Source organism: Opisthorchis viverrini (genome assembly GCF_000715545.1).
Source record: "Opisthorchis viverrini unplaced genomic scaffold opera_v5_491, whole genome shotgun sequence".
NCBI lineage: Eukaryota > Metazoa > Platyhelminthes > Trematoda > Opisthorchiida > Opisthorchiidae > Opisthorchis > Opisthorchis viverrini.
Window position 1 is genome coordinate 178,863 of NW_008752151.1, and position 10,811 is coordinate 189,673.

The 10,811-nt window shown below is 43.0% G+C and overlaps 1 protein-coding gene across 1 annotated transcript; it reads left to right on the top strand.

The window, feature by feature from the left end:
- Positions 1 to 4,395: 4,395 nt before the first annotated feature.
- On the top strand, positions 4,396 to 10,284 carry T265_11387 (hypothetical protein; the record flags this gene model as incomplete). Its single annotated transcript, XM_009178027.1, has 2 exons — positions 4,396 to 4,470; positions 10,027 to 10,284. The coding sequence occupies 2 exons, from the start codon at positions 4,396 to 4,398 to the stop codon at positions 10,282 to 10,284; spliced, it is 333 nt and encodes a 110-aa protein (XP_009176291.1).
- Positions 10,285 to 10,811: the final 527 nt, after the last annotated feature.

Sequence of the window (10,811 nt, forward strand, 5' to 3'; positions counted from 1 at the left end):
CAAACTCCGACAACCTGGCTAACCAGACGTGAATTTTTGTGTGCCAAGTCTCAACTGTACGGTGATTTGATCGACGGACTCTTTGATGCGTCCAGCGAATCAATTCTTGCTTTGGTACGTCACAGATGAACTGGGAAAATTTGGCCGCGGGCAGGAATTTATAGAGGAACCCGGACCGATTCTGCAACAATAACGCACGGATTAACATGGAATACCTCGTATTACGTTCATTAATCAGCACTACCATCGTCTTTCTCATGGTTCCACTGGGTGGGTCATTGTTTACTGCCACCTACAAAAGCACACGGCTCCTAGAGCAGCAACATGCTCGCGTAAAATGCTTGGTTTCTGAAAAACCTTCAATTTGCGACACAACTTGGATGTTTTATGGCAGACAAAACGTACTCTCAGAGATTACACGAATTTTAACAACCACGCTGGTATCTCAATGAGCTGTAGCAGTACTATTTCCGCAAGCCAAAATGGCCACACAAACTACCAGTGAGAGCCTTCTGAGTCGAACTAACACGATCACAGAAATTTTGACCTGCAATGTCGTGAAAACACTTCCTGAGCGAAAACATGGAGCGATGATGAACATGGGCAAAGTGTTTCCATGCTCTGTATGATAATAAAACTTGTCACTTGAAAGCTCGGACAGAAGAGTTTGCGTCTTGACTCTTCATGTCCTAATACGTCCACCCAAGGACCGATTACCAACTTCCAAACTTTCGGAAGCATCCTCCGTAGTACGGAAATAAACGAATTGTGGCACCGGAACATTTTCAAACTTGTGGCATCTTGACGAAATTTCTTAAGTTCACCAGCAGAAGCTATAAAGCTGCTGGAAATAAACTTTACCGAATCACGAAACGTAATTGTGGAAAATATTAACATCTAACATTATGTTCCGCAATCGAAAATTGGGAGTTCAATGTCTTGATATCAAAATAAATCGCTGTGAATGCCAACCACGACGCTGTAATGCAATCATGGTATATGTTTTCAGTAAATTTTCCACTTTGAAAACATGTGCACTACTGTAAATGTTCTACGTCTTCACATTCCAAGACTGTCTTAATATAAAATGGATTCCATTCAGCAACGTGTGTCCAATCTGCCCGCACCCATCTCACGGTCTGTTAGGCTGGCGCCAAGGTCAGGGTAAGCGTCATAGACGTTCAAAGTGCTGAACCGTACCTTGAGGACTTCGTTGANTGAGGCTATTTCTACACCAAAAAAAAAAAAAACCAAACACTAACGGGTTTGTTCGCTTGTTTTGTCGCAAAGATAGCTCATGGGTCCCTGCGGTGTAAGGCACATGCCCAGCCATATTCGAAATTTATAAGCCTAATCTCTGCTCTTCTGGCGAAAAGTTGAACGACTGCTCTGCGAAAGGCCGAAATAAACGTTTACCGTTTAATGACCTAAAATAAGAGGAAACTCATCAGGAACATACTTTGTGTTGTTGGACAGGTGTTGGAGGTTGGAGTTGCAGGTTGGAGTGCGATATTTACCAACCACGAGTGATGTAACATCAGGTCGGGTAGATGAATTGTTGTACCTAAGTCTGTCGAGGATTTTGGCATTTGAACCGAATGAAGAACAGTTTCCAAAGCAATAATCTGTCCTCCAAATTCGGATTCTTGGTGCTGTAGCTACGGCGAGCTTGGCAACCTATGTGAGCCCGACGAGCAGTTTTCCGAGTAAAATTATCGCAGCCTGACAACATTGAAGAGGTTATGTTGTCTCCATCGTAACAAAAACAAGTACCGTCGTTTATTCCGTTCACAGAAATATACACCCCGGAAAACGATGCAAACAAAGGCATTGTATGATGCACTTCTACTTCTGTGAACCAATAATTCAGCGGAAGGTGATTTGTTATACAATGGGGATTTCGCGATTTGAGTGGTTACGCGACATCTGTGTGAAGTGGAATTAAAAACGAATACAGTATTATTTTGATTATTTGTATAATAGATAAAATAACACTGAATAACTTATCTCCGAATTTATAGGAATTTACAGAAGGAATTCATTAACAAGTAAAGGTCAGGAAAATCCCCAATTTCAATGTTTCACTTTTAATCTTGGAAGGCTGACGAGGTTGCTCTGTATTTGCATGCGGCCCTACCAATCCCGATTGTCCTCTCTGATTCCTCCTCTGCATCCTTTTGCGACGTGCTGTGGGTCCAAATCCTGCTGCGCCACTGGAGTCCTAATGAAGATAACCAATTCCTCATACGAACACTTGAGCAACTCTCCTCCAGCTACCACTTCACTCATCTCCTGTTGGTAGGTGACTTCAACACACCAAAAGCCTCCAGCGCGTCGAATCAAGCGGATCTTTTGCAGCGGCGCTGATTAAAGTCGTTCCACGGAGCGCTTGGACCAAAACATGTCGTTGGCTACGGGGAATACAGAAAATGAGCTGGCATTTCGTAAAATGCGAAACCGCTATAAATCAGAAATCCGCCAATGGAACATACGAAAACAAGCCACCATTCTGGACCTCGCTCGGAAAAACAAGGCGTCTTGTTCAAATAGAAGAGACTTCGACGCAGAAACAAGCCATCTGCGTTCTCCTTGATGGACAGGACCGGTTGATCCACAAGATACACAACAGTCGTATCTGATGTTTAAAGGGAACACTATGCAGGTTTATATTCAACATCAGTGTCCTTGCTACATCCACTCCTGTCAAGGCGTAACTACGCCCAGTCTCTAATCGACTTGGTTTTCACGGTGGAGGACATTCGTCAACTCTTGCACAGGTTCAACCACTCTCCGCGTTGTGGCCTGACAAGGTCCACCCGAAGATCCTGAAGGAAACGTCGTCTACATCGGCAACTCAATTATACCTAATGTTTCGTCAGTTGCTTGACGAACACCGCCCCGCTCTGCTTGGAAGGAAGCAATTGTCACGTCAAGCTATGAAACTGGTGACTGACTATCGCCTGGCAGCCGGAGCTCTATAAGACTCACTAGCGTGCTGAGCAAGATGACGGAACGCATTCTGAATCGAACTATCCTGGATTACCCTACATCCAGAAAACGGATACCTACAGTTAAACCAGGATATCTCCCGAACAGTTCTTGCGTGACAATCATGCCTGTGTTTATGAACGACTTAACCCAAGCCAAGGACGAAGGACTCATATTGGATGCCATATGTTTCGCCTTCTCAAAAGCATTCGACAGGGTCTCTAACGTTCCGCTGCTCCATAAACCCGAGTCTTACGGGATTCAAGGTAACATCGTTCACTTGATCAAGATGTTTCAATCAGACAGACCATTCCTAGTGTGAATAGGCCCGACCTAATCTTCTCCAGCGCTGGTCACCACTGGAGTTCCTCAAGGCTCCGTCCTGAGACCAGTGCTGTTTCTGATCTACGTCAACGACCTTCCAGGTGTTCTTGCAAGTCCATGTCTACTTTTTGCAGACGACTTGAAATCCTGGAGTTCCAATGTCGGTGCCCTCCAAATGGATGTAGACGCTACCAAGCAGTGGTCGTTGGACTATTAACTTCCTCTGAACGACGAAAAGTGCGTCCATATGTCGTTTGGAGGAGACTCAGCGAATGCCTTTGTTATCCATAGTGAGAAAGGACCAGAAAACATCATGAGGATAGATGCCAAAAAGGATTTGAATTTCTGGGTCTCCTCAAACCTCTTCTCGTTGCACGATGAGAAGTCGGCCCGGAAGGCATTTGCCATTTTACGGATGATCCGACGCACCTTTTACCTTATTACTCGCATGGACTTCGACATACTCTATACGGCTATGTCAGACAGCTTCTGGTATGCGCCAACCAAGTTGTCTACTCAGGACGCACGAAAGACCTCACCCTCATTGAGCGTGTCCAGAGGGCCGCTACAAGAATGGTTGCTGGCCTGAAATCCGTGGACTACGAAACGCGTCTCGCGATGCTTGATCTCTTTCCCCTGGAGTACCGTCGTCTCCGAGGCGACCTAATTCTTGTATATGCCCTGTTTGAACAAAACTTGGCAAACAGGTTTTTTACCGTAGACCCAATAAACACACGGCTGGGACATAGTAAGAAAATTTTCAAGCTGAGAGCACACATTCATTGGAAAAACGTTTTCTCATTTCGGGTAGTAGATGCGTGGAATGACCTTCCTCCTCCGGTTGTCCACGCTCATTCTAGAATCCATTTCATAGCAATATCAGACATTTATTTATGCGAATACTCGCACTTGCAAGCATACTGCCCCGCGCTGAGAACATGAAGAGCAGTGCTACACCCTTTTTTCACTTATGCCTTTCAGATGAACGACAGCCCCTGACCGACAAGAGCAAAACCGACCCGGGAAACTTAAGCAAAGGCCTCGATCCTGTGTATCAATCCGTGAATCCATGAATCCGGGGTGATGTCTGGACCCGAATATATTCAAGCCTTGCAAGGAAGCTTTTGTATGGGAATATGCAAATTATTGTTTAGCAGGGTGAATTCGTCGCACAAATTATGCGCGCAAACATTCAACTTGTGGTTAAGAATTTCGCTGGATGCAGACACGAGGTGGCATTCTCCGCGTCACATTGCTGCTGCCATATTTTTAACCGTTGCGCCTTCACTGTTAGAATGGTTGTACTTGCATGTCCTGTGAAAAAGCATGTAGCGATTGGCTAGTTGTTGAATTTTAAATAGTGAGTGGGTAATTGTGGTTTCATGGGACCTTGTGAAGAAACGTCCTCTCTACATGACACCTGGTCTAGATGAATGTTCAGAGGTCTTCGAACAATGATCGCAGATGGTTATCTCGCCTCTTACTAGACGTGAGGTTGCGCGTTTAATTTTCAAGTAATAGCCGAAGTTATGTCACAGGCTTGACAAACAGAAGCCTTTGGATTAGTCCGTTTGACGCCTTGTTCCCTCTCTGATGCACGCAAAGTTGTGCCATAAGCACTGAATGCTTTCAGCACGGCGGGAATTGCCGATAATATTCCCTATTGCTGAGATGATTAATTTTTTTGCTTTGGTCCACGAGAATGGGTTAGTTTTAGAGAGGCACTGAAATATGTTATCCGAGAGATAGTATCTCATTATTGGCTTCTGTTTTCAAATGCCTCATCTTGGCATAATATCCAAGTTTTTACATCCAGTAGGGATGTAACACGCGTGTCGCATTCTATAAAAATGGTTTATAAGAATGAGTACTCCTCCTGCACGCACATTGCAAAATAATAAATACGTATCTTGAGAGTCATGATGCTCCATCATACCGGATGAAAAATCGCCTTTTATACAGCGTATTTACTTTGTTCTTAAAAAAACAAGGCCGCCACACCCATGACCATCTGAACTTGGTTTATGGCAACTAGATCCACGATGCTCCGCGCAACAACTGAGAAGATCATGTAGTATCCAGCTGCGTATGGAATTCGCATAAAAGCTGGAAGCATTTGTTCCCACGCTGCCAAACGGAAGTCGTTTGCGGTACAATCTTTAAGGAGAACGACTTTCGGCATGTGCCGGTCAAAAAGTGCCTTTCGTAAACGTTATTAAAATAGTTACTTTCGATTTCATCTCGTGTGACGCGGTGCTCGCGTTTGTGTGTCCCTCAAAGAAAAGTGCGAAATTTCTATTTGGCAAAAAATTGTTCATGTCAAAAAAATCATCGCAATTTCGGGCGGCCGTACTACATCAAACAGAACGTAATCGTCGAGCCCAGAAATCCTAAGGATATCGTTGCACAGAAGGTTGTGGCATAAAACGTTTTTCGTGAAAGATCGGCAAGAAATAAACAAGCTGACCGGGCAACTGCACATCAGGCAGGGTGCTGACAAATGAAGCTCTCAGAGATTTTCAGGCAAAAGGTTTGAGTGATCAGAACTAAAATAACCAAATCCTGGTATTTGAGTGTACATAATCTTTTACGGTTGTGTTGCCTGGTGATCTGTTTAGGCGCCTCTTTTAATTCCTAGACATGATTGAAAAACATATGAGTACAACGTACGTTAATAAAGTTTCCGGTTAAAGTCGTTTTTGAAACAAAGCTTCGAAATGCGGCAATCATTTTCAAATCAGCATCGCAGGTATGCTTCTACCTTCCCCCGTCATTGAGGTTTTCGTGCGGGAAATTACTTTTCTCGCAAAACACGGTACTTCCGTTGAGCAGTTCCAAGACTCTCTATACGGTGACGGATAGAAGTTTCGAGCGGAATTCCACAAAATCAATGTTTTTGACAAAATGTAGTGGTGTTCTTGTACTCAGTAATCCCCGACGTTATGTAAATAGAATCCAACGGAAGATTATGGACAAAACTCATGTCTCGATGACATAATACCTCATTTTGTTGAGAGGATTTACTGTGATCGAAAACGAAGCATTACTGGAGCGAACTCTGCTGCCCGTCCACTGCAATCATAATCAGATGCGCATCCGCTCGGGCACTGATATGGGAGACGATGAATTGAATATCGTTGCACACGGGTGCGCCCGTTCTCTCTTCGAATACTAATAGATGTTCTCAGTCAGTCAGTTGATACTACTGAGATGATTTGGGCAGTGAAAACAGAGTACTAAACTATTCGCTACGCTCCCTGGTACCGCTGAATTTCGCCACTCCCGAAGTTTCTGGGAGCTCTCAAATCGTCAGTCAGTCAAGTGATACATTTTACTGTACAGGATTTGAGCTTCCATTCAACGGTTTGATTTTGAAAAGAATGAAACCTAAGGCCGGAGTATGTTTTGATACTTAAGCATGTAATAAGTGTTTTGTTTTGTTTTTCGTGATTCGCCACGTTGTGTGTAATAAGTGGATTTCTATGAACGCATACAGTTCTGCTAAATATTTTCAGTACCAGTGGACAAGATGAATGCGCCTCTCGAGAGCTTCGTTGCAGTCGGTGGGTTGAAGGTCACCTTCACAAATGTGTAATGCAATTCGTGTATGGTTTATGCAATGTAATATGACTGCTATAATCAGAATACGTCTGCGAGGCTGTAAGAAGTAAGTATACTTTTAGTTTGTTTTACTAATGACAGGAAAGTAGTGTGCCACATGTTTGTATTCAGAATGCGCAAAGTGACGGGTATGCAGGTGGTAATATTTACATTCTTTCAATAAACTGAATCTTATTTTACAGACCGGACCCCTTTCCGTTACACACCTGTGAGGGAAGCACGTCTTCTCAACTAGAAGGTTGACAATTTCGCCACATTAACCACTCAGGGAAGGACTTGCTGTAATTTTGAAGGTTTGTATCCTCACGTAACAACAAGTGTGTGCACTCAGAAGAAGCTAGTATTAATTGACAGTTTGCCATTTGGAAGGAACTCAATATTACCGCATGTCCGAAGGAAAAGGAAGTATCAAACTGCGAGAATATTCAGCAACATTAGGCTAGTTGATAACCTAAATTTGTACTCATAGTCCGATCGAAATGTAATCCAGTTTATTGTGACATTTTGACTTCCTTGATATATGTGTTAACCAAAATACCGAAGAACCTGGGATGACAACATCAACAAAATGCAGAACCTTGCAGCCAAGAAAATTTCACGAATGTATTAGATACGCGTACTCTATACTACTTACAAACCTAAGTTTTCATATTCTAACGAACAACTAGTAGTTTGTCACAAATGTATTTCTAAATTACACAAACCAAAGGGTATCGAGGGGTGATGTTGACATGTTTGCAGGGAAATTACTGTTATCGGAGAGATCAGAAGCATGTAAGTCATTCATGCTTCATTGTCATTCTCAATCTTAGTTTGAAACGCTGTGTTAAGTGCTCAAATTATCCCAAACGCCACCCGATCAAAACGAGAGAAAAATTCTGCTCTGATGGTCGTTGACCCAAATATTTCATCTGAGTGTTCATTTGGTCATACTTTCTTTAATAGAATTTCTAATTCGAACTGGCCTCAATGACTTTTTTTTGCTAATTTTCCACGAAGAGGGTTTTTGTTCGACTGCATCTCTGCCTCGCGATAGCCTCCTCTTATTGCTGGCGGAAAATTTTGTTTTGTCCAGCTAAACAAATGTTCCAAATGTTGATGTGATTTGTTGTCATTCTGACTAAGAAAATGGCAAACATATATTGATGAAATTTACTTCATTCCCGCATCACACACTTTGAAAAGCAACGCGAATGGCCACATCACCGTTGGTTAATAAAACGCCTCTCATGAATGGCCGCATCACCGTTGGTTAATAAAACGCCTCTCACTGAATAAGTGCGTAATCCAGCAATATTTCAGGGCTAAATATTTGTGTGAATGGATCAGCGATACGAGCGTTAATAAGTATAGATTTAAGAAATATTCAAAGTTATCAGGCAAAAATCACCAACAGAAATCAGGGCAATAGCTCTTTTGCTGACGTGAGTTGACATAATTGGTGAATGGTTATATTCTGCGTTAGGATATCTGCCCGTGAACTCACAGTTTGTTACGGATAAATGTTTACTAATCGTAAGTCATATAGTTAGTGTGCCTTGGTTTCGTCCGCTCTCAGAACACAATTAGGATCAATGTTCCTGTAGAGCAGATGCTGCGCTCATAAATTGAGCATGTGCCTGTGCACCTAATTGGAGGAAACATTAAGTGATTCTTGAGCTATCCGTGCAACGGTACAAGCAGTCCAACCAACCATTTACAGGAAAATGTTTCCGATTTTTTTTATGTAAGTGTTGAATAGCCCCAACGAAATCTCCAAGGTCAGTTTCAGCATTTTGAACGACTGAGGCGTTGACACTGACCTTACTGCCAGCCTGGCAGACGGTGACATGAGTGCAGGTAGATTTGACAAACGTGGTCGAACGGAACCCGGTAGATATTAAAGCAGTATTAAATGTGCGGACGTAGAAAATTCACAATGTCACGCATGTTACAAAAGCATGTAGTTTACCAAAAGCATGTACTAAATTTGCATTACCGGGACGCGGCGGTTTGCATTCAGAGTGATTTATTGTGGCATCAATATATGTAGCAAGATCATCAAGTGAAATCCGCAGGTTTTATCGCGGAGTATAATACCATATGCAAAACTCTCCGATTAGAATGATTCACAGCCACGTTTCACCGCAGTCGCTGAAGTAGAGTTCTAGCAGCTTTGTTGTTTGCGTTGGTGTGTTAATGGAATTTCACATCGCTTCCAAGATGCCTCACGTTTGAATACCTTGTGGTGCCACAATTCCTCTATTCCCGTGTTATGGAGAATGCGCTCGGAATTGTGTACATTTGCAACCCGTCATTGAGCCAGGTTTTTAGGCACCATGGATCATGACGCATGCTCTCGTGTCTTGTCATGCAAAGCGTGGCAATTATAGCATGTGTTCATTTCTACTCAGGCTTTACACTGAAGAAGTGCTTTCCGGACATTTCCAATTTGTGTTTGCGTTGATCTTGCCTACTCAACTCAGTGTGTCTTCATAATGAGTTTAGGGGATGCATTTCGGTTTGTCAAAATTATTCTACTCCTTTTGCGAATTGATATACCGCCCAGATATTTATAATCCCGTAAACTTTCTTGTCTACCGGATTGAGAGTACGCTGTAAGCTATGAGTGTAATATTCAGAACATCTGTCAAATATTGGAGGGTCTCCAAGAAGATAGCAATTCTCGCGGACTTATCGCTCTGTCTGGCACTGGGAGATCTGCTTACTTGTGAACAGCGGTCAGCAGTGACCTACCCAACGGAAGCTGGCGGGAGGCAATTGTGCTTCCGATTACTGAACGTATTCTAATTTTCATTCGTGCGTCATGTCGTGGAAGAATTCGTTGGGAACCTTAAAACACTGCTTGTTTTCCCAAATTTTCCCAGTTAACAGGAGCTGGATTCTTGGATAGACCAGAGAGACCCGTGTGCAATTTATTACAGTTTTGAAAGTTAGCGTCCGAAATTTCCAGATCTGAATAGTTCAGGTGTTTAGCACTATCGTGCCGATGGGCTGTTGTTTTAAACCTAATTTCTGGTACCCGAAACCAGATATACTATGTTTGGTCAACCGCTAAAATATTCACTGTCATTCGCTCAAAATTTGTGAAAGGTTCCAATAATCGAGTCAGACAAGCCATTCACAGCGTTCGAAGCTGGGGGGAACCTATACCAGTTTCGGCGCATTCCTTTTGGAGTCACAAACGGGGTTGCGTGTTTTGAGCGAACGCTGAACAATATAATCAAAGCCGAAAGGATAAAATACACATTCGCTTATACCGATAACGTCACTGTATGCGGCAAAACGAGAGATGAAACCAAAAACCTAAAATATTACTTCAAACGATACAAAAAGCAGCTTCGCAACTGAAAAGATTACTCTCTCAGGTTACAAGGTCTCCAAAGGTATTATAAGACCTGACCCAGAACGCATGCGCCCCATAAGAGAACTCTCACTTCCAGAGTAAGGGAAATCGCAGCAGAGAGCCGCTGGTTTGTTTGCCTACTATTCACAGTGAATACCGGCGTTTTCTGACAAAATTCATCCATTGGTTAAAAACATAATATTTCCGCTTCCGGAAAATGCCCGAACGGCATTTGACAACCTTAAACACGAACTAGAAAATGCGATGGTGGTTACTGTCGACTACAATATTCATCCCGTTGTTGAACCTGATGCGTCCGACATTGCTATTGGTGCACCCCTGAGCCAGGGTAGCCGGCCGGTTGCGTTTTTCTCCATAACCTTGACTGCAAGCGAGAAAAAATTATTCTGCTGTTGAAAAACAAGCATATGCTATAGTTGAAGCGATCCACAAGTGGTGCCACTATCTCCTCGGGAGATATTTTAAATTGATTACGGATCAACTTTCGGGAACCAACAGAAAAGAAAAATAA